General features: G+C 60.7%; 1 protein-coding gene across 11 annotated transcripts in view; it reads left to right on the top strand.

Moving 5' to 3' along the window:
* Positions 1–25,408, top strand: part of MTSS2 (MTSS I-BAR domain containing 2) — a 45,554-nt gene extending 20,146 nt beyond the window's left edge. Inside the window, exons 4-16 of one of the 11 annotated variants that reach the window (XR_012647418.1) lie at positions 107–191; positions 393–484; positions 824–898; positions 5,990–6,147; positions 7,171–7,278; positions 7,589–7,686; positions 10,964–11,171; positions 13,526–13,645; positions 13,940–14,005; positions 15,566–15,742; positions 16,083–16,248; positions 21,011–22,186; positions 23,753–25,408. Coding sequence is in view for 9 of the 11 variants with exons in the window: in XM_075008280.1 (XP_074864381.1) it covers positions 107–191; positions 393–484; positions 824–898; positions 5,990–6,147; positions 7,171–7,278; positions 7,589–7,686; positions 10,964–11,171; positions 13,526–13,645; positions 13,940–14,005; positions 15,566–15,742; positions 16,083–16,248; positions 21,011–21,783 (2,126 nt within the window). In the remaining 2 variants the exon portion in view is untranslated. Of the gene's footprint in view, positions 1–106; positions 192–392; positions 485–823; positions 899–5,989; positions 6,148–7,170; positions 7,279–7,588; positions 7,687–10,963; positions 11,172–13,525; positions 13,646–13,939; positions 14,006–15,565; positions 15,743–16,082; positions 16,249–21,010 lie in introns of all 11 variants that reach the window. The other 10 variants (XR_012647417.1, XM_075008281.1, XM_075008280.1 and 7 more) reach the window with 10 other exon arrangements.
* The last annotated feature ends 313 nt before the right edge of the window (positions 25,409–25,721 follow it).

Raw genomic sequence — 25,721 nt, 5'->3', positions numbered from 1 at the left:
GGGTGGGTGTCGGGGCGCTGCCAGCCCCTGCCGGGAGTGCCAGGCTGATGCCCGGGCCATGCCAGGCTGGCACCGCCTGCCCCCTGGTAGCTGTGCTCTCCCGCAGGGGCCACCAGAGACATCGGCTCGGCGCTGACCCGAATGTGCATGCGGCACCGTAGCATCGAGGCCAAGCTGCGCCACTTCACCAAGTAAGTCACCCGCGGCACGAGTTCGCCGGCCTCAGCCTCCCCGCCCTGCGGCTGATGACGGGGGCAGGACGGGAGCCCAGACAGCTGTGGCCCGCCCGGGGCCGGGCCTGATCCAGGGAGGCGCTGAGCCCCCAGGGCCAGGCCGGGCGGAGGGTTGAGCAGGCTGCTCATGCCGCCCCGCTCATCTCTCCTCCCCCACAGCGCCCTCATGGAGAGCCTCGTCAACCCGCTGCAGGACAGGATCGAGGACTGGAAGAAAACAGCCAACCAGCTGGACAAGGACCACGCGAAAGGTGCGGCCGGGGGGCGGCGCTGTGCCTGGCAGGGGAGTGGGCTGTGCCCGGGGGGAGGCCCACACCATATGCGGGGTGCGGGAGGGGCCGCGCCCAGGGGGAGGGGCCATGCAGTACCCAGGGTGGGGTGTGCCTGGGGGGGAGGGGCCACCTGCATCCACGGTGAGAGAAGGGCTGTGCCCAGGGGGAGGGGGGCTTGCGCCATATCTGGGGCTGGGGGGGCCCCACTAGCTGGGAGAGGCTGAGGGGCGCATGCCAGCTTAGGGCAGGGCAGCCGGGGTGAGGGGGCGGGGGTCCCCCCCCATCCCTGCACACCTCATTGTCTGTGCATGTCCCCAGAGTACAAGCGAGCTCGTCACGAGATCAAGAAGAAATCCTCCGACACGCTGAAGCTGCAGAAAAAGGCCCGCAAAGGTAAGAGCCCCCCAGCCCAGTGAGCTATGGGCCCCCCCGGGGGGTTCCCTGCTCCCATGCCCAGCAAGGCCAGGCTGGATCAGCTTGGACTGGAGCCTGCCTGGTGGCCCTGGGCCAGGGGCTCTGGCAGGGCCCAGCTCGCAGTCTCCCCTCCAAGGCAGGGAAGGGGAGCTGGGCTCGGGCTACGCCTACGGGTGAGCTCTGTCCTGCTGGCCACCTTCCAGCTCCGCCTCCCTCCGTGCCTTCCACCGCCTGAGCTGGGACCAGGCTGCTTCCACCGCCTGCCCTCAGGGTTGCAGCCTGTGTGCTGGGAAGCAGCCAGCCTGCTCCACCCCAGAGCTGGCCGCATTCTCCGAGGCGGCGGGAAATTCCAGGAGCGAATGCTGGTGCCATCTGGGGGCAGAGGGACCTGGGGCCGCCGAGGGGTTGGCCGGGGCTGTGAGACTGACAAGGGGGATCCGTCCTGGGGCTGAGTGATGGCGTTCAGAGGGTGAACACTCCGGCTCTCTGTGGGTGTGACTCCAGCTCAGCTGCCTGTTCTTGTGCCAGGGCCACGCTGGAAGGGCTCTGGGGGTGTGGCTGGCGCCAGCGAGGGAGCCGATGCGGGGAGCCGGGCAGTCGGGGGGCTCCGTGGGCTGCTGTCAGGGGCCTTTTCCTGGGCACGACAGAGCCGTGCTCAGCGCAGCCGGTCGAAACGGCTCCGGGGTCCCTCTCTGGAGAACAGAGACCCTCAGATGGCTCCCTGCCGGCCCCCTCCCTGTGGCTGCCCCATCCCTGGGAGTGAGGGGGCAGCGTTTTCAGTGCCTCCCACGCAGGGCTCGGTGTGCTGGGCCGGGCCCGCCCTGTCTGAGCCGTGGCTGGGAGCGGGTGGGGAGGAAGGAGGGTGACTGAGCAGCCAGCCGGGGAGGGGGCCGGGGGGCGCTGAAATGACTCTCCGTTCACCAGCCTGTCTTTCACGCATTCTCTGTCTCTCTCTCTCCCCTCTCTTTCCTCCTTCCACACCCTTCCTGTAGAGCTCCTGGGTAAGTCAAGCGTCCAGCCAGCTCCCTCCTGCTCCCCTGTGACCTGCGCTTCATTTCTCTGCCCCTCTGCTGCCCGAGCGCCCCCTCAGACTGGGGCCTGGCCCCGGCGGCTGCCCCTCCAGGGCCCACGCCGTCCCTGTCTGCGCTCCGGGCCGGGCTAGTCTCTGCCCATGGCTGCAGCCCGCTCTGGTTCCTGGCCCCTTGCTTCCAGCAGCACCTCTGCCACGCTGCGCTTGTTCCCCGGCCCTCCGCCGGCCACTCCCATTTGCCCTGGGCTGGGCTTGGGTTCCAGTGGGAGCTGGGGGTTCACAGGGAATCCGCCCCCCCCAGCAGCTGTGGGGAGGAATTGCCCCCCTTGTACGCAGGTGGAAGACAGCTCCTTCTCCTGCCCCGGCCTCTGGAGTTCTGGCTGCAGCCCCCTCCAGGTGCCCCGCCCTGGCCTCTCTGGGGAGCCCTGACCCCCCAGAGGACATGGCAGCCTCCCTGGCGTTCATCGCCCCCGCCTTCCCCGCGCAAGCCCTGGCTTTCTCCTCCTCTCTGTCTGTCTCTCCGCCCTGTTCCCGCAGCGGCCACGTGCGGTAAGCCCTGGGGGGATTGCTGAGATCTCCCTGCCGCAGGCCCGGCTCCCCGTGGAGAGCCACCCGGAGCGCCAGCCCCCCTTGGCAAAGGGGGAAGCCCTTTGCCCTCGTCCTGCACGGCAGCTTCCCTCCAGCCCCAGCCCCAGCGCCTGCTGCTGCCACCAGGGTCCCTTGTAGCTCCTGGGCATTTGAGTCTTCCCACTGGTGCTGCGGTTGTGAGCACCCCTGGCCTGGAAGACCGGGGTGGCTCTAGCCGGCCCAGCCAGGGGCGGTTCCCCGGCCAGTACTTCCCCTCCCCCAGCCGCCGCACCCACGCCCCAGCGGCTCGGCTCAGGGATGTGGGGCCGGCCAGCCGGGACACCCACCTGGGACTCCCCGTGTCAGTGGCTGGGGGTGGGTTCAGCAGAGCAGAGCCCCACACCCAATGCCCAGCCAGCTCCGTGGGGCTCCAGCCACAGCAACGCCCCCAGGGGCTGGTCGGCTGCCCGGGATCGATGTGTGTTTCACCTTCCCGCCCTGGGGAAAAGCCTGGGCACGCCCATGCATGGGTCACCTGCTGCCCCCCGGAGCATCTCAGCTGGCGTGGGCTTCCCCAGCCACCGGATGAGCAAATTCCACCCCCCCGGGGGGTTCTGGGGGGCGCCCCAGGGCTGAATGTAGACCCGGCCTGTTAAGTGGGGGGGACGGGGTGGCTGCAGCCAGGGGGACGCCTGCAAGGTGAGTATGATACTGAAGTGCAGCGGGATGGGCTGATGGGTCTGCGGAACGAGCGGGCCTGGGTGTGGGCTGCACCGGCTGCTGTCCCAAGGCAAAGCCCCTGGGTGGTTGGGCTGGAGCCTGGAGCAGGGTCCGAGCTCCCAGGGGAGGTTGGGGCTTTGCCTGTGTAATATATGGAGGTTTCCCAGGCACCGCTGCGAGAGCCAGACCTGGGTTAATTGCTTAAAACCAGGCCACTGACAGCCCAGGCTGGGCCTTCCTCCTCGCCGAGCCAGCCACCCAGAGCATCTCCGCCGCCTCCCTGGCCAGGCAGAGGTCACACGAGCCAGGCTCCCCAGGCTCCCCGCCATCCCCGTGCTCAAAGCAGTCCCCCTCTTCCACAGATAAGAACAGAAGAACAGCCACACTGGGTCAGACCATAGGTCCATCCAGCCCAGTGTCCTGTCGTCCGACAGTGGCCAGTGCCAGGTGCCCCAGAGGGAATGAACAGAACAGAAAATCATCCAGTGATCAATTCCCTGTCGTCCATTTCCAGCTTCTGACACACACAGGCTGGGGCACCCTCCATGCCCATCCTGGCTAACGGCCATCGATGGACCTATCCCCCATGAATTTATCTGGTTCTTTTTTAAACTCTGCTATAGTCTTAGCTTTCACAGCATCCTCCGGCAAGGAGTTCCACAGGTTAACTGTGCATTGCGTGAAAAAATATTTCCTATTGTTTGTTTTAAACCTGCCGCCTATTGATTTCATTCGGTGAGCCTAGTTCTTGCATTGTGAGAAGAAGTAAATAACAATTCCTTATTTCTTTTCTCCGCACCCGTCATGATTTTATATATCTCTAGCATATCCCCACTTAATTGTCTTTTTTTTCCAAGCTAAAAAGTCCCAGGCTTATTAATCTCTCCTTGTATGGCAGATGGTCCATACCCTTCATCGTTTTTGTTGCCTTTTTCTGAACCTTTTCCAATTCCAGCATATCTTTTTTGAGATGGGGCAACCACATCTGTACGCATTATTCCAGATGTGGACGTGCCATGGATTTATAGAGAGGTAATATGACCTTTTCTGTCTTATTATCTGTTCCTTTCTTAATGATTCCCAACATTTTGTTAGCTTTTTTGACTGCCGCTGCACATTGAGTGGATGTTTTCAGAGAACTTGCCACAATGACACCAAGATCTCTCTCTTGAGTGGTAACAGCTACGTCAGACCCTATCATGGTATATGTATCGTTGGGATTATATTTTCCAACGTGCGTTTCTTTGCATTTATCAACATTGAATTTCATCTGCCATTTTGTTGCCCAATCACCCAATTTATTAAGATCCTTTTGAAACTCTTCACCATCTGCTTGGGAGGAGTTTTGCGTCATCTGCAAATTCTGTCGCTCACTGTTTATCCCTTCTTCCAGATCATATGTTAAGTAGGACTGGTCCCAGCACAGACCCATGGGGGCCGCCACTATTTATCTCTCTCCATTCTGAAAACTGCCGGTTTGTGCCGATCCTTTGCTTCCGAAAACCATTGTTCAGGGAAAAATAATCTCAGCAAATCCACACAGGTTCTGCCAGCCCTCCAGGGACCAGCCGCATTCCCAGGCCAATATGTGCCTAGATCTTTCCCATCACAACACACTGGGCCAGTCCTTCAGCATCTAAAAGCTAAAGGTTTATTAATAGAGAAAACTAGGGCAAGAGTGAGATTGTCAAAGTGGTCAGACGGCATACATCAGTCGTAAATCCCATGATGCAGGCTGCAGCAGGTGGAATAGGCGGCTATTTTAATACTCTCTGGAACACGTCCTTTGTTGGGATAGATCGGCGATCCTGCCAGGCTCAGTTCATAGCAGAGATGTTCCTGCCGCCTGGAGTCTAAGTGGTGGCTGTCAGGGTCCCTTTTATAGCCCTGCCCGTGGAGGGGAAAGCCCTGCCTGTGGCCGTGTCTGCAATGGAGAACCATATGACTAATCACCTGTCCGTCCGTCCTCGGGGCCTTCTGCCGTTGGCCGCGTGGTCAGACGTCACAGCCCAGTTAAATTCCCGAGCCGCGGCTCAGAACCCGCTCTGCATTCCTGGGCTAGGAACCCTTCCCCTGTAGGTGGCCCGGTCTCTCCCATTGCGTCCGACCCTCAGCCACAGAGCCGAGACGTAGAAGCGGCGGTGCTGCGCAGGCAGGTGGGCGGAGGAGGACTGGGGCCTCGCTGTGGCTGGGATACTCCACGACAGACGGAAGCCAGGGAAGGAGATCTCCAAACCCTGCGGATGGAGGGAGATGGGCGCTGGTCCCGGCCTCTGGCTGTGTGTGTGGGACCTGGCTGAGCCACACCCTCGCCGGGGGCAGTGCTGCCGGCCGTCCGGATGGCGCAGGGCCTACGTCTGTCACAGCGAGGCCCAGCTCAGGAGCTAACCCCCAGCCGTGATTCTCTGGCTGGCTGGGACGCAGGGTTTGCAGAGCTGCACTGCCCGGGGGATCTGGAGCACAGCTTTTTCCTGGGCCTGTCCCCGCTGCGAGCCCAGAGCAGGGCTCCGGTTTTCCCAGCAGCCTGTCTCCAGAGATCCCCTGGTGTGCGGGCAGGAGCCGGCTGGAGTGAGGTTACTTTCCAGCCTGGGAGAGGCCAGGCTGGGGCTGCCCGGGTGGAATTCTGCTGTGGTTTGCCCCCACCGCCTGCCTCGGTTCCCCAGTGGCCCAGCACAGCGGTGGGCTGGGCAGGGCAGGGCCTGGCTTCGGGAGCGGCGAGGGGGTGATGGCGCCGTGTCCTTGTCTCCCTGCAGGGAAGGGGGACCTGCAGCCCCAGCTGGACAGTGCACTCCAGGACGTCAACGACATGTACCTGCTGCTGGAAGAGACGGAGAAGCAGGCTGTCCGCAAGGCCCTCATCGAGGAGCGGGGCCGCTTCTGCACCTTCATCACCTTCCTACAGCCGGTGGTGGTAAGCGCCGCAGGGCCGCCGGACGAACCTGCCCACCACGCCCACTTGCTCTGGGCCTGGACCCCCCCGACAGCCCCTTCGCCACCGCCCCAGCCCATCTCCCGAGCCCCCGGGCAAGGGCGACAGACCTGCCGACGCAAAGAGGGGCGGCTCTGAGGCCCATCTCTCAGCCTTCCGGGGCTAGCACGGGGCAGGCTGAAAAGTCGCCACCAGGAGGCGTTACGGAGGCCAGGACCTTTGCACCAGAGCAGGGAAGTAGCCCGTGTCCCGCCTCTTCCAGCGGGGCACCTACAACCTGCCCTGTTCTCGTCCAAACCCTGCTGCTGGGCTCGCGCTCATCCCGAGCTGGCCGCGTTTGCTCCCCACGCATCCTTCCGAGCGCAGGTTGCCGGGAACCGCCCTTGGCCGTGGCTGTCACCGACCCGCTTTTATTGGCCCCGGGGAGTATCGGTTAGCACAACCACTACACTCACGCTCTGACTGGTGCCCGGCGGTCCTGCCCAGCTGCAGATGTCCTGGCAGAATGCCAGGAGGGGATGCTGCGGGGCAGACGTTAGCCCTCCCTGGGGGGAGATCACAGGCTGTGGCTGTCCTGGAGCTGTCTTGCCAGGGGGCTCTGCTGTCTCCAGGGAGTGGCTGGGATTTTGCCAGGCAGGGCTCTTGGTGCCCCGGCTGTTCTCCCTAGGCAGCTGCCCGCTCCTGCTTCCCTCCAGGGATGGTGCAGCGTCAGGGTCCGGTTCCGACCCAGAGCCAGACCCTGCACTGGTGTGGATCCGAGTCCACCCCTTGGAGTGGGGCTGAGGGCTGGATTCTCTGCACCCTGCTGGGGAGCTGCTCTGGCTGCCGCCGGGATTTCAGGCAGGGGCTGGCAGCCTCGGGGGGTCGGCCGGACAGTCCCGGCCAGCCAGCTGGCAGGCAGAGGGGGTCTCCCCCGCCAGCAGCACTGACATGGAGGAAGCCAGGCAGGGCAGGGGCAAGCCCTGGTTCCCACAGCACCGACCTCCGACGCTCCCTTTGCCGCAGACTGGGGAGATCACCATGCTGGGCGAGATCACACACTTACAGGGCATCCTGGAGGACCTGTCGGTGCTGACTGCAGAGCCGCACAAGCTGCCCGCTGCCAGCGAGCAGGTGAGGGGGGAGGGCCGGGGCGGGGGAGGGGAACGGGGGGATCCGGGAGGAGGGCCGGAAGCAGCGTGTGTCCCCACAGCAGCTGGCCCCGCGAGCGCCGACCCAGAGGTCCCTCAAGATGGGGTTGCTGGAGAGAGGGAGGGAGGAGGTTAGATCTTTACCGCCACCTCTCCAGGCTTCAGCGACCAGCTCCTGGGTTGGATGAGCCCTTTGCCCGCCAGGTCTGCCCCCGGCGGTACTTACAGACTGTGGGCGAGTCACCCCTTCGGCTGCCTGCCTGCTAACGTGGCCTGGCGTCTTCCTCCGGCAGGTGATCAAAGACCTGAAGGGCTCCGACTACAGCTGGTCCTACCAGACTCCACCGTCCTCCCCTAGCAGCTCCGGCTCCCGGAAATCCAGCATGTGCAGGTACGGTCAGCCGGTAGCAGGGGGGAAGAAGCGCTCAGTGGTTAGAGCACCGGCCTCGTTGAGTTGCGAGCTCAGTCCTCGAGGGGGCTTTTTGAGAGTCGGAGGCTGGTTAGATTAAACACAACCGTCGGGGATGGGACTTGGTCCTGCCATGAGGGCCAGGACTGGACTCAGTGACCTCCCAGTGGGGGTCACAGTCAGGATGGAGGTAGAAGAGTCTCTGCTCTCCTGCTCAGCCCCCCGCCACACACCTGCTGGGCTGGTAACGCCGAGCACTGGCCCGAGCTCGGCGCCTCCGGCCCAGGGAGGAGAATGTGTGGTGACAGGTCTCGGCTGCTCTTTACTCAGCTTGTGTTTCTGCACCAAAACTTCATGAGTTCTGCAAAGCTCTGCACACCTGGTTGGGCACATCACTAAGGGGGCTGCAGCCCAGCAGTGGGGGGGCACAGGCCACGGGCTGTGCCGAGCGGGGGACTCGCTGTGCAGCTCCGCCCCCCAGGACGCAGGCCCAGCAGTGAGGCTCCCCCCGCCCAGTGTAAAGACCAAGCCTGGTGCAGGAACACCGGAGGGCTCTGGCTGCACCCAGAGCGGGCAGACAGGCTCAAAGCATGGGGAGAGGCAGGTGTGGATGGAGAGGGTTCAGTGTGGGGCAAGCTGCAGGCGGGCGGCTCAGTGGGTCTGGATGCAGGGGGGCTTGTTTGGGGTGTTCTGGGTGCAACAGTGATGGGCCTGTGCTGGGGAGCTCAGAGGCTGGAGCAGCGGAGCTCAGTGGGGTGAGGATTCATGTGCAGCTGGTTGGGACTTAGCCGGGTGGGGAGCTGGGTGCAGGTGGCTCTCCCCAGGGTGGCACAGGGTGAGACCCAGCAGGAGGGTCTGGGCAAGAGGCCGTCTGGTGGGACAGGGGTGGGTGGAAGGGGAACCACTCTGTATGTAGTGACCCTTGTCTCTGCCACGGGGGACGGGGAGTTGCTGAGCTTCCGGCGTAGATCTGGCACTGCTGAGCCCAGTGTGGGGTGGGAGCCACCAGCTGGGTCTTCCCCAGTCCTGCCCCCTGCCCCACAGCGGGTTCTCTCTCTACCGGCTGCCCAGAGGGTGGCACACAGCAGTTCTTACGGCTCCTCTTCGCCTCCCCACCTGAAAGTCAGTTTTCTGCGGGGAAGCCAAGCGATCTCTGTTGGCCAGGAGTTCGGGGCGCAGAGCTCCCCGCGGAGGAGCTGTTTGGTCATTGCCACATTGCACGGCGGGGCCCCTCTGCGCCCGGGTCGTGCTTGGACATCCCCAGAGGAGATGCTGACGTGAGACGCCTTTAGCAGCAATGGTAGGGTCAGACACAGGAGTTTCTCTGGAATTCCCCCTTTGCTGCCCAGCTGGGATCCCAACTGTGATGGGGCTCAGGGGTCCCCAAGCACCGCACCCCATCCACAGGCAGGAGTGACTCCTGCTCAGCAGGTAGAACAGGAAGTTTATTAGTTGACAGGACACAGCATCTTACAGGAGAGTCAGTGCAGCCAGCAGAGACAGTCATTCCAACCCATCCTGGGGAGAGGAGCCTGAGGGGGGCCCCATCTGGAGTGTAGCCCCCCTTCAGCCAGGCTGGCTGCCTTCTCCCTCTCTCTCCAGCTTCTAACTGCTGCCTCCGATGCAAACCCAGCTCAGCTCCTCCCTGCCCTTTGTTCAGGGCAGAGGTGTTACCTGCCAGCTTAGGTTACAGCCCCAGGGGGTCATCCTTAGCCGCTGGGAGCTGCTCAGCCTGTCAAACACGCATCCAGCCCGACTCTCACACACGCACCCCCACGCCCTCACCCCAACTCTCAGCCCTCTTCAAGACGAATCCCTCTCCAGCCCGGGCAGTGGCACAGGGAAGGGGAAACGCGGCCTGTCCCCCACTCAAAGAGGTTTGCAGAAGGATAGCTCTTCCCGGGGCCTGGCCCTGGAACCTAAAGAGGAGGGCCTGTGTCACATGGACGACTGCAAATGTAGGGACAGTCCCCAGGCGCCCCGACTCTTACTCATCTCAGTACTTATGGCAGTGAAAACCTGCCTTTTACAGCCGGGGCCCCTATGCCCCAGAAGTTACTTGAGTAAAAGTACTCCTGCTGGGTGGCTGTACTTAAGTACAAGTCACTGGGGTCTCTCTGGAAAGCTACTTGAGTAACACCCCCCACACACATCTTGATTGTACTCAAGTACCCAGGAGGGAAAGCGGCAGCACTGTTACTCGAGTCACTTTTGGGTACTTCTCCCACTCTGAGCCTGTGGCACCTCGGAAGGTAGAAAGGCGAAAGGGTGAGAGGGTGGGAGGCCTTCCCTAGGGTCCTCCTGCCCCATGGTGACCCCAGTCCCACAGTTTTGGGGACCAAGCTGGTCAGCACTTCAGAATGCCTAGGGGAATGGAGCCGCCAGCTCTGCCCTGTACCAGCACGTGCTGCGGGAGTGCGCTGGGGTCACGGAAGTGGAGATGAAGTCTCCCGGCCCCACAGAACTCCTGCATGTGCTTTAAGAGAGTCACCAGCTGTGGGTGCCGCCTCCTGCCTCAGTTTCCCCATCTGTAGGCATGGGTATAGCGGGACTGACCCACCTGTTTATGCGTAAATTCTAACGCCAGAAGTGCCCTTTCTGCCCACTGGGTTGGGTCTGCTTTGTAACACAACTTCCCCGACATAGTTCCCAGGGCAGGCGGAGGCCCCCCAGGCAGAGGCTAGGAGGTCATGGGATGAATAGCTCCCTGACTTTTGTGGGTGCATGTGTGAGCATTCCATGGCCGCCTCTTTCCCTTTGCCCCAAAACGTGCATCAGCAGAGGTGGGGAAAGTACCCCAAAAGTTACTTGAGTAAAAGTACACACCCCCACCCCCACCCCCTCATTGCACTCAAGTACCCAGAAGCGGAAGCCGCTGCACTTTTGCTCAAGTAACTTGGGGGGCACCTCCCCCATCTCTGTGCGTCAGTGCCGGCCAGGGCTAGAGAAGGGCCGGCGGGTACCCCCAGGAGGCGTGTGCGCTGGGGGGGAGCGGGGAGGCAGGGGTGCTGCATGGAAGCAGCCCCTGGGCCAGTGCCGAGACGGAAAAGCAGGCGTGCACCCCCCCTCCTGTCACCCCCCCCCCCCACTCCATAAACTCGCGTCCTGTTGTGGATAAATCTGTGTGGTGGACCTTTGTCTGAAACTGTCTTTTCCTTCCTTTGCCCTCCTCGTGACCCTTCTCACCCCAACAACATGCATCTCCCTCCTGATTGCCACCCCTCTCCCCATCATCCCTCCCCCCCACCCCCCCCAGCAGTGTTAGCAGTACAAAGGGTGGTACCGCTTGGCCCGGCGGGTCCCAAACACACTCACCAAGTTCCACCTATCGCTACCGCAGCCTGGCGCAGCCGGTCAATGCCAACACCCGCCTGTCCAGCGTCTCCTCCCATGACTCGGGCTTCATCTCCCAGGATGCCACATACTCCAAGCCACCTTCTCCGATGCCATCGGACATCACCAGCCAGGTAAGGGGCCACGGCGTGACCGCTGGGCTGGCGTGGGGAAGTGTGCCATGGATTCCGCCCCTCCCCTTTAGAAGGCAAGGGAAGGCGCCGCATTGGAGTACCGAGGCAGATCGTACGTGGTCATGCCTCCCGTGCCAGGGAGTAAGGCACAGTGAGTAGAGCAGCAGATCCCAGAGACTCCTGGCTGCTAATCCCGTCTTTGCCGCCAATTTGTCGCATCCTTTGCCACCAATTTGTTGTGTACTCCTCAGCAAGCTGCAGCCACCGGTCAGCGCGCCAGCTTCCCCATCGGTCCGAGAGGCGACCTCCCTGTCCCACCTTATGGGGCCCGGCCAGGGTTCACTCAGACGAGGTGGCTGTAAATCGCATTGCCCTGCCTCACTGGAAGCTCAGAGCATGGCAGCGAAGCCTTGGGGGATAACTGGGCAGATTTCTACCCCGTCGCTTCACCCTGGTGTCTCTCCTGCCAGCTGGCCGAGTACAACCTCGGCCCCTTCTCAACCCCTGGCTCTGCCCAGGGACGCGCCAGGCCAACCTGCCCCCCTTAGAGAAGAACAAAGCCATTGTCCCAGGATGCTGAGCATCCCCGCCCCAGACCAGTGCAGGTTGCGTGGCTGGGGATGCCTCAAGCCCAGGGCAGTTGCACCGGGTGAGCCTCGGGAACGAATTTAAACTGACACTGGTGCAGAGGGCTGGGGTGGAACCAGGCACTTTGTAGTGAGCAAATGTCAGCTGGAAGCCAGTTTCAGTCTAACCTGAAGTAACCCCAGTAAAGCGGCTGGTTAACTCCCCTGGGGCGCACTGGGTCTTGGCCAAGAGAGAGCTCTTTCCTGTTGGGCTGAGCGCTCCCGGTCTGCACCAGGGGATTTGGGAGCCCTGGGAAGTCGCTTCTCCAGAGGGTCTCCTCCTGCCCGTAGCCTGGGACTGCAACAGCCGGCTGCAGTGAGGCATCTGCCCTGGCTCTGCCCGCAGGCTCCGGGCCGTCCCTGCATAAAGCAGCCTAGTTTGGTGCTCAACACCGGGATTAGTTTCCGAGGACCCACGAGGTGTCACGTGATTGGCTGGCTCCCCGACTGCCCCGGCTCCTGCCGGCCAATGGCGGAGCACTGCAGTCCAAGGACAAGGCATCCCCAGGCTGCGCGCACGCCTCATTGGGCTTCTGCTGCCCTCCTCCCCCTGGCTCTGGCTTTAACCCAGCTGTGTGCGGCTGAGCTCCTAACCAGGGATGCGGGAGGCACATGGGATGTGGCTGCGCCGAGCTGCGCTTGCAGACGCCTGCAGCTTCCCTGCTGGGCGGGCCGGGGCTTGGGCGCAGGCTGTGTGAATGCGACGGGGAGAAGCTAGGAGCGGTTACCCTCGGGACAGGGGGTCTCTCGGGGGGAAGGCCGCTGGTGTGCCAGCCAGGCTTGGGGTCGGGGGGCGGAGCAGTGCACAGCCCCCTGGCGGAAGGGGCTGGGGTCTGCCAGGGCTTACCAGGCCTGGCACCTGGGAGCCAGAGAGCAGCGGGTGCCCCAGGCCCTCTGCTCAGCCAGCATCGTGCCTGGGTCTGGGTGTGATGCAGCAACGGGGGGGGCCACGCAGGGAGTGTGTGTGACGGCCGGGGGGTATGTGCCGCCTGTGGGGCTGGACGGCTCAGCACAGCAGAGGGGTGTGCCTGTCTGAGGCACGTCCAGGGAGTGCGGCTGGGTATGTGTGCAGTGGGGCGTGCAGAGGGTTTGACGTAGGGGGGGAAGGAGAGTGAGTGAGTGTGTGTGTGTGTGTGTGTGCATGCGCATACAAGGGAGGAGGCAGGTGTCCATGTGAGCAGGGAGCGAGACAGCGTGCGTGTGTGTGTGTGTGTAGGAGGAAGAAGGGGGGGTGTGCGTGTGTGTGTACAAGGCAGGGGGATGTGTGTGTGTGCGTTTGCGTACAGGGAAGGGTGTGTGGGTGTGTACACAGGGAAGGGGGACATGTTTGGGTGGGTGGGTATGGGGAAGGGGGGTGTGTGGGGGGGTACAGGGAAGGGGGATGTGTGTGTGTGTGTGTACAGGGAAGGGGTGTTTGTGTGTACAGGAAAGAGGGTGTGTGTGTGTGTGTGTACAGGAAAGGGTGTGGGGGGGCAGGGGGATGTGTGTGTGTGTGTGTACAGGAAAGGGTGTATGTGTGTGTGTACGCGGGACGTGTGTGTGTACGCGGAAGGGGGGTGTGCGTGAGTGCCTGCCCCTCCCCAGAGCACGCGGCTGGCCCCGCTCTGGCTGTGGCTCGGGGCGGGCGCCTCCCTCTCCGGCACTGCATGCCGCAGCTTTGTAACCGGGTCTCTTGTCTCCCTTCTCTGTGCTCGTCCGGGGCCTGCCGGCCGGCCGTGCACATGGCAGAAATCCTCCAGCTCCGCGTCCTCCGAGGCCTCGGAAACCTGCCAGTCGGTTAGCGAGTGCAGCTCCCCCACCTCGGTTAGTTCTAGCTCCGCCACCGGGGCGCACTCAGGCACGGACAAGGTGAAGCCTTCATCAGCAAGGACCCCCCCCCCGGCCACCCCTCCGCCTCGCTGTGTCCCCGGCAGAGTCCCCGGGGGCAGCACCCCTGCCCCTGTGGGCCTCTTGGGAGGCGCGCCCCTGCCATCCCACCCCCCTCCATCTCCATCCCGGGCTGCCCTGCCCCTTGGCTGCTTCGCACTGGGGCGCCGGCCCCACCCTGGCGTGCTGCTTGGCTCCCCGGCTGCCGACCCGGGGGGCGTGTTGGAGGCCCACGGCCGGGAGGTGGCTTCACCGCGGTTTCTTGCTGTGTTTCAGCTGAAACCTAGGAATGTAGCTCATGTGGCCAGGACTGAAGGAACCTCCCGGAGAAGCCTGAGCCTGGTGTGTATTTCCTGGCGGGTCCCTCGGCAGGGCCCCTGGAAAGGGGAGATGTCGAGTCCCGTCTCTCCTCCCTGCTGGCTGGAGCTGGGCTGCAAGCAGTGGGGCTGAGGCCCGGCAGGTCATGTGCAGCAGTGCGGCCAGGGCCGGGCAGAGCCGCACTCAGTGCCAGTGACGGGCTTGGTACGCCGGGACTGTGCCGCCTACTGCGGAGCTCTCCCTGCCAGGCAGGGACAGCAGCTGACCTCCCTGCAGTCCTCCTGCCCGGCCCTTGCCCCGGGTGCACCGCCCGGGCCTGGCACGCAGCCCAGCCGCCCTCTGCGCACATCCAGGGGCAGGGGAGCAGCTGCCCTTGGAGCTCCAGAACGCGGCGGGTTGGCCATCCAGGGCCCACAGCGGCCAGGCTTGGAGCCCAGCTCTGCCGGCCGGGGTTAGCACCCCAGCACTGCTAGCTGCTGGGCAGACATTCGGTCTGGGGCTCCGCTCCCTGCCCCACAGTCGCCCACATGGCTAGGTTCAGTGCCAGCGCTCGAACCCCAGGCTGCAGGCCAGGGCTCTGAGACCTGCTGCTGTGGGGAGGTCCCTGCCCCCCTCCCTCCAGGTGCCCCCCCCCCAGCTCCACCCTCCTCTCTGCCATATGCCTCCTGTCTCCCCACTCCTGCCTGAGCCCCTTGGGGGATGGGCTGGGCCGGGCACAGGCCAGCCCCAGAGGGGAGCTAAGCCACGGGGACCACGGGCACTGCCCCAGCATGGGTCCGGGCCCAGGCCCAGGCCCAGCTGAGGTGCTCTGCAACGGGGCCAGAGCAGGGGAGAGCTGGTCACTGCACTGCCAGCCTGGAAGCTGGGGGTGGGCACATCGTTTGCAGCTGAGCAGGGTGTGGGGGCCAGATGGGAATGGAACAGAAGGTGGGGCTGGGGCAGGAGGGGTGGGAATGGAGCCAAGAGGGGGACATGGGGGTGAGAAAGGAGAGAGAGGAGGATGGGGGAGGTGTGCAGAGAAGAGGGGGAGAGGTCTGGAAGGAGATGGGGGATGGGAGAGGAGGGGGAGGGGAGGGGCGGTAGGGTGGAAGCGGGAGGGGGATGGGGAGGGTAGAAAAGTGGGGGAGATGGAGTGGGAAGGGGGGCCGGGGGAGGTAGGGCAAGGCCAGGGGAGTTGCCGGGGTCCACGCGACGCCGGGGCAGTGCTGTGGTTGGAGGAGGAGGTCGGCGTAGGCATCGGGCTGACGGGCCCAGGCACGATTCCCCTCCGAACGCCCTGCACACTGGCGTCCCCCTTCCTCACCCTCTCCCGCACTGACCCACGCGTGCCGTCTTCCCTCCGCGCGCCGTGGCCTCGTCTGCGCCACCGGCAGAGGCCCGTGTAGACTGGCAGCCAGAGGCCTGTTCATTATCCCCCACCCTCGCCGCCTCCTCATTCCACTCTGCGAAGCAGCCAGCCCGTCACATCTGTCACCATCCGTGCCCTCCCCCATCTCTCCCCATGCTCACCGGCCCTCAGGGGAGTCCCTGCCCCGGCGGCAGTCGAACCCCACCCCCTCACCGGGCCCGCCTTGCCCTTTGCAGGATTGGTCCAAGTCCGGCCCGTATGACCAGCCGGTGGTCACCACCCTGCAGCGGAGGAAGGACCGCGTGGAGCACTTGCGGGAGGCCGAGCTGGGCTCCGCCGGCGTGGGGTACCCAGGGATCAGCGCGGACGATGTGCCCAGGCCCAGGATGTCCCCGGCAACCATAGCTGCCAAGGTCAGCTCTTAGGCGGTGAGAGGAGGGCAACGCGGGCCCAAGGGGTTGTTGGCAGCGCTGAGTGCTGGGTTCGCCTGCCCCTGGCTCTGCTGCTGAGCCCGGCCCCACGGGCAGTGCTCATGGCTCCTGACGCGCAGTCGTGCCCAGAGACCAGGGTGAGAGGAGCAAGAGACACAGGGGTGATTTCTTACAGGCGCTGTCCTTCCGTAACTCCCCCTTCGGCGGGGCTCAGGGCAGAGGGTTGGGTGTGTGGGGTCCCTGCTGCTGGCCCGGCATGGTGTGCGTGGCCCCTGCTGCTGGCAGAGCCAAGTTGTGACCAGCCCCACTGGTTCTCCAACAGCACGGCGAGGAGGTGTCCCCCGCCGCCAGCGACCTGGCCATGGTGCTGACCCGCGGCCTGAGCCTCGAACACCAGAAGAGCAGTCGGGACTCCCTGCAGTACTCCAGTGGCTACAGCACACAGACCACCACACCGTCCTGCTCAGAAGACACCATCCCATCACAAGGTGGTTCTCCGTGCGGCCGGGCTGTCCGGGGCGTGGGCTGGGAGGGAGCAGATTTGGCTAGAACTAGGGGGCTGGAGGAGACCTCGAGATTGCGTCCCCCTTTCCCAGAGGCCAGGCTGAGTACACTGAAACCAGCCTGGATGGGGCTTGTCCTCTCTGCTCTTCAAGCCGCCTGAGATGGGGTTTCCTTGATGCTGAAAACATAGAAATTGGTTCCTTGCGCCACCCCAAGGCTGCCATGAGATCAGCTGTTACAGCATCTGCTGCAAAATCATAGATCACCAGCACTGGAAAGGACCTTGAGAGGTCCTTAAGTCCAGTCCCCTGCCCTCCTGCCAGGTCCGAGCGCCGTCTAGAACAGGGCTCTGCTACCAAACTTTGGGGGGAGAGCAGTTTTTTTCAAATTCAGTTACAAAATCAATCCTTCGAGAGCCACCATGCGTGTGAATACGAGACAGTCGTGAATAACCAACATCAAGCCGTGCTTTTGGTCACGCTTATTTTAACAACAGCGCGCACACAATGCTTTATAGAATCCCAGGGCTGGAAGGGACCTCAGGAGGTCACCGCCTTCAGCCCCCTGCCCAAAGCAGAATCAACCCCAACTCAATCATCCCAGCCAGGGCTAGGTGATGCTGGGACTTAAAAACCCCTAGGGATGGAGATTCCACCACCTCTCTAGGTAACGCATTCCAGTGCTTCACCACCCTCCTGAGGACATAGTTTTTCCTAATATCCAACCTAGACCGCTCCCCCTGTAACTTCAGACCTTTGCTCCTTGTTCTGCCATCTGTCACCACTGAGAACAGCCTCTCCCCATCCTCTTCAGAGCTCCCTTCAGGAAGATTTGTACGAGTTAGAAAGTTGTTACCCCCATCTCCAGGCTTTACCTGTCTCGCCCCCCACCCCCCCATCCACCCTCTATCCCCAGGATTTACCCCGCAGTCTGCAAATCCTCCCGCCACCCCCAGGCATAACCCCTCAGAGCTCCAACCTGTCCCCTGGCTTAACCCCTCTGAGCCCCAACCTCTGCCCCGCCCATCCCCAGGATTAACTTGCCTCAGCACACGCAGTTACCCCGCGGCCGTCCTGCTGCTCCTCACCCCGCCTTGGCGTGGCTGTGCAGCTCCAGCGGGGGCAGGCTCGGCCACCCTTTCCCCACAGCTCTCCTGCTGGCTTAGACTTCTACCCACGTGGGGCAGTTCCCTGCCCAGCCGGCTTTCTCTTCCAGGCTCCCTGCCGTGGCTGACTGCTGAGTGGCTCCAGCCGCCAGCGCTAAAACAAAAACCTAAATTCAGTTGGTCTAACGGCGGGCAAATGAGTTTATTTTTTAGTGTAAGTGGCAGCAGCCTCCAGAGCCGCATGTGGAGTGAGTGGTGGCCGCTCTCGGAGCCGCAGGTGACTCCTCAAAGAGCTGCATGCGGCTCCGGAGCCACAGGTTACCAACCCTTGGTGTAGATCATGCCTGATAGGCGTCTGTCTAAGCTGCTCTTAAATGTCTCCAGTGATGGAGATGCCACAACCTCCCCAGGCAATTTATCCCAGGGTTCAACCACCCTGACAGTTGGGAAGTTTCTTCTAATGTCCAACCGAAACCTCCCTGGCTGCAGTTTAAGCCCATTGCTTCTTGTCCTGTCCACAGAGGCCACGGGGAACCATTTTTCTTCCTCTTCCCTTTAACCCTCTTTGAGGTATTTGAAAACCGCTGTCATGTCCCTTCTCAGTCTTCTCTTCCCTAAACTAAACATGCCCAGTTCTTTCAGTCTGCCCTCAGAGCTCATGTTCTCTAGACCTTTCATCATTCTTGTTGCTCTTCTCTGGACCTTCTCCGATTGCTCCACATCTTTCTTGAAATGTGGTGCCCAAACCAGGACACAATACGCCATTTGAGACCCAATCAGCGCAGAGCAGAGCGGGAGAATGACTTCTCGTGTCTTGCTCACAACACTCCGGTTAATGCATCCTGGAATCGTGTTTGATTTTTCTGCAACAGCGTCACACTGGTGACTCATATTTAGCTTGTGGTCCACTCTGACCCCCAGATCCCTTTCTGCAGTGCTCCTTACTAGGGAGGCCCTTTCCATTCAGTATGCGTGAGACTGAAACTATAATTTTTCATTTGTCTGCCACCGGTAGTGTTTTCATGGTGGCTGTGGGCTGGCGGGTGGGCTTTGGTTGTCTTTGCAGCAGGACTGTGGGGTGGGGTGTTGTTTTGCATGATTTTTACGTCGTGCTTTGTTTGCTTGTTTCCATGGTGTTATGTTTGTGTTGTGTCCAGTGTGATGGTTTGATTGTGGGGCATGGAATCTGGTGACTGTAATAGGATGGAGTTTCTGGGTACAGCTAGAGAAGTAATTCCAGGGTAAGTTTGCTTAAAATTTGGGCTACTCACAGTCCCAGGCTGGGATTTCTTTCTCATTAAGGCAAATCCAACCAGCCACAACAGCACCTCTGCCAGCCCCCTGGCCAGCCCGAAGCCACACAAGCAAACCCACAGACTTCCCTGCTGCTGTAGCAGCCCAGACCAACATCCCCCAAATTCACATGTGGGGCTGTTCAGTCTGTTTCACCAACTCCACACAGACTCTTCCGCGCCCCAAAGGAAACTTACGCAAATCACCACGCTCACCAATCCGTACGATCTAAATATCTCAAGATTTATTAATAAAAGAGAGAGAGCAGGTTTAGAGGGAAGAAGTATAAAAGCAATACTTTACGTACATCCATTTCACTTACTGATGTAGCCGGCAATGTTGTTCGCTGGTTCTTGAAAGTCTCTGAAAGTTCATTTCAGTTTACATAGTTTCAGTTGCTGGAGCACTGTAGATCCGGCCCACTGGGGTCCCCATGCTGGTCCTGGACCCTTGGAGACAGGAACAGCTACCAAAAAATCCAAGATGGACCCTGCTAAGTCCACGCCATTGTTTGCGTTCAGGGACAAACCCTTTCTTCTTCCCATAGTCCCTTGAGGGTCCGCCCCCACCTGACTCAGGTGGGCTGTTGGGGCAAACTGCCATTGGCTGAATCCCAGCAGACGGTCTCAAATTTCTGAAATGGACCTGTTCCTTTGTCTCAGTCCAGGTCACCTGACCCATGGGCTGCATTCCACTCAGAAGGCCCATGCCTCTGGGAAGTGGATCCGACATGTGAGCACCTGGTTTCCACCTCATTGTTCAGCCCAGTGGCCCGGCTGGGGTTGAGTTCACACCTATTGTGAAGCTTAGCACTCAAACGTTTTCTACTACAGCTCCTTAGCTGCAACCTATAACTTCACCTGCAAACATGATACAGACATATAAGTAGCATACATACATTCAAGGCATCATCAGCTTTCATTAGATGCCACACACAGGCCCCCCCCCCCCCAGCACAATGTTTGGGGCCAGTAGATACACTGGACACACAAAGTGGCTTCCAGACCCGATACAAAAATTCAGGCACGTCACGGTGGCCATGTTTGTACTGTGTTTTTGCAGTCTGTTGCGCTTGTGAGACGTGTGATGGTGTGTGTTTCAGACCATGCTGATTGTAGGTGCTGGTGGTTTGACTCGGTGGTGTGGTTGTATTTGCTGGTGGTGGTTGTGTGTGGTAATGGTTTTGTTGCTGGTGGCTCTGTGTATATGGTGTGGTTGTGTTTGTCTTGCTGGTGGTTGCGTGGCGTGTCCGGTGGTTGTGTAGATGGAAGTTGTGGTTTGTGTGGCATGCTGACAGGGATTGTTTGAGTGTATCATGGCTCAGGTTGTGTTGGCGCTTGTGATGGCATGGTTACGGCATGTGTTTACCACGTCAGTGCTGTGTGTTGATTGTGTTGTAGCTCTGGCTTTGTTGGTACTGATGGTGGTGTGGTGGTCGTGAAGTGTGTGATGTCATAAGTTGTTGATTGTTTTGCACACGTGGCTGTGGTTATGTTGCTGCTGGTCATGTTGTGGCATGAGTGTTTCCCACTGATGCTATGTGCTTGGTGATTGTGTTGCATGTGTTGTGACTATAGTTGTGTTGCTGCTGATGGTGTTGTGGTTGCAGCATGTGTCTTGTGATGCTACGATGTGTTCTTAACTGCTTCGCATGTGTTGTGTTCGTGTTGCCAGTGGACATAGCACACGTTATGGCTGCGGTTGTTTTGCTGCTGCTGGTGTTGTGTTGTGTGCATGTATCACACTGATGCTGTATGTTGCTGATTGCATTGCATGTCTTGTGGCAGTGGTTATATTGCCGGTGGATGTGTTGTACGTTATTAGCTGTGTAGTGTTGCTGCTGGTGGTGGTGTTGGACATGCGTGCTAAGGTGGCATTGTGTGCTGGTGTTAAACGCATCACATGTGTTGACATGGTGGTGTTTCCCATGTCGCACCAGCATTGAATGCTGGTGTTGATTGTGTTGCATGAGCTGGCTCAGCGCTGTTGCGTGGGTCTCACAGACTCAGCATTTAAGAACAGGTTGGATAGACGTCTATCAGGGACGGTCTAAACAGTACTTGGTCCTGCCATGAGTGCAGGGGGCTGGACTCGATGGCCTCTCGAGGTCCCTTCCAGTCCTAGTGTTCTGTGTTTCTATGTTGGCGTTGATTGCGTCGTTCTTGTTAGCGTAATGGTGTTGCTCGTGTCATGCTGATGCTACGTGTTGATGTCGATTGTGTTGTGTGTGCTGGTGTGGCGGCACTGCCCACGTCGCACTGACATTGCGTATTGGTGTTGATTGTTTTGCGCTTGTTGGTGCGATGTTGTTGCCTGCGTCACGCTGACGCTGCCTGTTGCCCCCCCAGGCTCGGACTACGACTGCTACTCGGTGAACGGCGATGTGGAGAGCGACAGCCAGACCGAATTCGACAAGTCCTCCACCATCCCGCGCAACAGCAACATCGCGCAGAACTATCGCCGCATGATCCAGACCAAGCGCCCCGCCTCCACCGCTGGCCTGCCCACCGGGACCGCCCTGCCGGCCAGCGCCACGCCCGGCGTGGCCACCATCCGCCGCACACCCTCCACCAAGCCCTCGGTGCGCCGCACCCTCTCCAACGCTGGCCCCATCCCCATCCGGCCGCCTATCGTCCCCGTGAAGACCCCGACAGTGCCAGACTCCCCCGGCTACACCGGGCCCACCCGGGTGGGCAGCGAGGAGTGCGTGTTCTATGCCGAGGACGCCTCGCCCAATGCCATGGACTCGGCCAAGGCCTCCCCCAAGAGGCTCAGCCTGCCCAACACGGCCTGGGGCAGCAACGCCATGGAGATCTCAGCATACCCGGGCGCAGGGCCGCACCTCTCTACCGAGGAGGAGGAGGACCAGCAGCTGGCTGCCAATCGGCACAGCCTGGTGGAGAAGATTGGCGAGCTAGTGGCCAGTGCCCAAGCCTTGGGCGAGGGCCAGTTCCCTTTCCCCACCGCGCTCTCTCTGCCTGGGCCAGGAGAGGAGACGCCCACTCCGCCGCCTGCTGCCTCCAGCGACCCCCCTGCCGAAGACATGCTGGTAGCCATCCGGCGTGGGGTGCGCCTGCGCAGGACCATCACCAACGACAGATCCGCCCCACGGATATTGTGATAAACCTCCCCCTCCACCCGCCGCCCCTCCCTCCCACCACAGCCCCCGGGAAGAGAGCGAAAACAGGGCCCCGACTGAGCCGAGGAGAGCAAGCGACCCACGAACCAATCCCTGAGGCAGCGCCACTCTGCGGAGGTCAGGATGTTAAATGGAAATTCAGAGTCTCCGTCGACGGACTGGCAAGGAGGCGCTGAGCCGGTTGGGGGGCCTATTTTATACTTCTTCTCTCACCCCCTCCTGCTCCACCCAGCCGCTCCCCACCCCTCGCTCCTGGCCACGAGACACTCTGCTGCCAGCAGGAGGCAGCACCACAAGAGGGGGACGCCCCCACGGTTTGCTGGGAAGGGGCGTGAACTTGGACTGGAATAAGCAGCTACATAATAAGTGTAAAGAACACGCACAGGTAGACACCCGCAACGCCAAGGACAGCTGGCTGCTGTTCACCTCCTTCGTCTTCCTCTGGACGGAAGCTGTACTCTTAGTCCTGCGCAGAACAGCTGAGCAGCGCTTTCGGTCTTTCGTTCATTCTTTCTCTCTCCTGCTCTCTCCCGTTGGCTTCCTTCCTTCCTTCCTTTCCTCTCTCGTCTCTGCTGCGGTGGAAAAGTTCACCGAAGCGGCGGAGGAGTAGACAGAGGTCCTGGCACACCTCCCCGGAGGTGCTTTCGGGGTCGCTGCCCTCCCGAGATGCCGTCGCTGGTGGGAGCAGTTGCCCGTACGTGGGAGCAGCTTTTGGGGCTGGCGTTTCACAGTCACCTGTCAAAACCTTGGCACTGTGGAAGCAGCCAGGCCCCGTTCCCCTGCAAACGTGGTAGGACTTCCCCAGTTCTGTACAGCGTGGCTGTATCTCAGCTGAGGGAGCACTGTGTGCTTGTCTCTTTCAGGAGATAAACTACTTGGGTGGGTCTCTGGCTGGGAAGTGACACGGTAAACAGGGTGCAAGCCAGCGAGGTGGGTTTTATAAAGGTAAATGTCGGGGCAGGCGTCGGGTAATGAACACAGGCCATTCTGGCAGGCTGGGGACTCTTGCCTGAGGAGCAGGGACCTGCAAGAGATTTCGATTTGGGGTGGAGGTCACCGTAGTGGGAGCTGCCAGTGCACCACCATGGTCCAAAGGGCAGAGGCCCTCCTGGCCTGCATCTCAAGCAGGAGGAGAGAAGTCTCTGCATCGGGCCTCGGTGTGGCCGTGCTGGGCTCCTGCGTGCTCTTCTGATGGCCCCCAATGCAGAGGAGGCCCTGAGCCTGCTGGAGGGGTCAGACCCCTGCCTTGGTGTCGTAGGCTGCAGGAGCTCTGTCCGGTTAGCTAACAACCCCCGTCTGTAAGCACCCGCCTGGGGAACAGCCACCGGCTAATGGGGGTTTTGGTCCAGCAAGGAAAGCTCGAAGTGGTGCCGGTGGCGGGACGTCGAAGCGAGACAAGGTGGAAATGTTGAGCGGTGAGAGTAACGAGCCGCTGGGGCAACCGGCCAGGGGGGCTCTGCGTCATTGGCAGCGCTGCAGTCGGGGTGGGTGTTTCTCAAAGCGCTCTGCTCGAGGAACTGCTGCAGAGAAGTCGGATGGCCAGTGCCGTGCTGGGGGGGTGAGATTGGCTGATCCCTTCTGGCCTCGGGTTCTGAATCTGTGCCTGGCCTCCCCCCGTGAGCCCTGTCGAGCTGGTGGAGTCAGGGTGCCCCAGCTATCTGCCTCCTGCCCCGCCCCGCCCCCAACCGGCGACATCTGTGCTGGCTGACGAAGGTGAGGATGGGAAGGAGGCGGGAGTCAGGAGGACGCTGGGGCCATGGGGTGTCCTGGCTGAATGGCGGCGGTCATGTGGTCTAGAGGGTTTGGGCGTGGGAACGGGAGAGCTGGTCTCTCCCTGCATCTGATTGGCTAGGAATGAATAGTACTCAACCAACTGGTTAGAGAAAGGGTTTATGGTTGGTTGGGAGCTTGGCTAACCCCACCCCCTACCTTCCTCACCCCTGTACCTTAGGGAGCCAGAAGCTCTGGCCTGACACCCAGGATCCCTCCCGAGGACCGACAGTCGGGGAGCTGCAGCAGTGGGAGCGGGACAGAGCCCCACCGCTCAGCTGTACCGGGAAGAGAGCCACACAGGGTCACCCTCGTCCTGGTGCATTGTGCTCTGAAGAGCAGCTGAGCAGAGGCGATCTGGGAGCCGTGTAAGGTGCTGGACGTGCAGAGCAGCCTTCTATGAACATCATGATTCACATGATACCTTGGGGGGATTTCTCTGGAGTTCAGTGGGCTCACGCTGGAGACAAGCAGGGCCGGTGATTTCACTGGAGTCACGCTGGAGACAAGCAGGGCCGGTGATTTCACTGGAATCACACTGGAGACAAGCAGGGCCAGTGATTTCACTGGAGACAAGCAGGGCCAGTGATTTCACTGGAATCACGCTGGAGATGAGCAGAGCTGGTGATTTCACTGGAGTCACGTTGGAGACAAGAATGGCCAGTGATTTCACTGGAATCACACTGGAGACGAGCAGGGCCAGTGATTTCACTGGAGACAAGCAGGGCCAGTGATTTCACTGGAATCACGCTGGAGATGAGCAGGGCCGGTGATTTCACTGGAGTCACGCTGGAGACAAGAATGGCCAGTGATTTCACTGGAATCACACTGGAGACGAGCAGGGCCAGTGATTTCACTGGAGACAAGCAGGGCCAGTGATTTCACTGGAATCACACTGGAGACAAGCAGGGCCGGCTATTTCACTGGAGTCACCCTGGAGGTGAGCAGGGCCAGTTTTTTCACTGCAGTCGTGCTCACCTTGCCTCCCTGGTTTTGATCATGTCCCTCTCTCCTGTCATTGGCCAGTCTCTCAGTAGCTTACTGGGAGCTGATTCCCGCCCGCTGTCTCGCGTGCACTGAAAACATTTCAGCCAGGCCAAGCAGCCCAGTGCTTCTCCGAAGCAGGTGTGTGATGGGCAGAGGTGCATTAGGAATCGAGGCCAAGTTTAGTAACGTGCAGTGCAGCTCGAGGTGAAATGCAAGGTCTCTGACCTGCAGCCATGGCCGAGCTCCAAAGGCCTCGGGCAGCGTCCGGAAGATCTGTCTCTGAAGGGTCTGTAAAAGGCCCATGGCAAAGCACAACCTCATCCCTCCCTGGCCCCTCCTTGCTCCCGGCTCCTCGTGCGTTCGCAAAGCACAGCAGACCAACTCGATGTACATAGCTCCAAGCGGGAGATCCCAGCCCACACGCCCCTCCAGCCCGGATGTGTGTGTGTGTGTGTCGCATCGCAACCCCGTGACTCTTACACTGTCTTAGTAACGACGATTTCGTTCTAACCCCTTGCCATCCTGTCTCGCCCTTGTGATCACAGACGACGCCATGTGACAAACATTTGAGGGCTTTTTTTTTTCCGGTCTTTATTTTTCATTTTGTACAGAGAAAAAAAATTTCTTTCAACAAACTGTCTTTCAACGGAAGTAACTTTTCTGGTGCTGTTGTTAACTTCGTTCCTTTTTTTAATTTATTTCCCTTGTGCGCCTGTCTGCTCCCCATCCCTCGCCCTCTTTTTTTTCGGATAATTACCCGGTTCCCCTGCCCTGATTTAAATAGTCACTGCTACAAGTAACGAATGCACTGTGAAGATTCCAGTATTAATAAAAGTTGTACTGTAATTAATACTTGGGACTCGCCTGTGTTCTTATGTCATGCCCATTCTTACGCCTGTCCTGTTTCACGGTCAGGCGGCTGATCCTTGTCAGTGAACAGGAGACAGCGTCTGACTGAGAAGCAGAGAATCCTAGGCCGGGAAGGGACCTCAGGAGGTCATCAAGTCCAGCCCCCTGTCCGAAGCAGGACCAACCTCAACAAACTTATCCCAGCCAGGGCTTTGTAAAAACCTCCAGGGATGGAGATTCCACCACCTCTCTAGGTGATCTGGATCTGTGTCATTGGGGTGAGGGAACATTTTCCAGGGCGAGGGCCATTGACC

This window comes from Carettochelys insculpta, chromosome 14 (assembly GCF_033958435.1).
Source record: "Carettochelys insculpta isolate YL-2023 chromosome 14, ASM3395843v1, whole genome shotgun sequence".
Classification (NCBI taxonomy): Eukaryota; Metazoa; Chordata; order Testudines; family Carettochelyidae; genus Carettochelys; species Carettochelys insculpta.
This window is presented reverse-complemented; position numbering and strand designations above follow the sequence as displayed.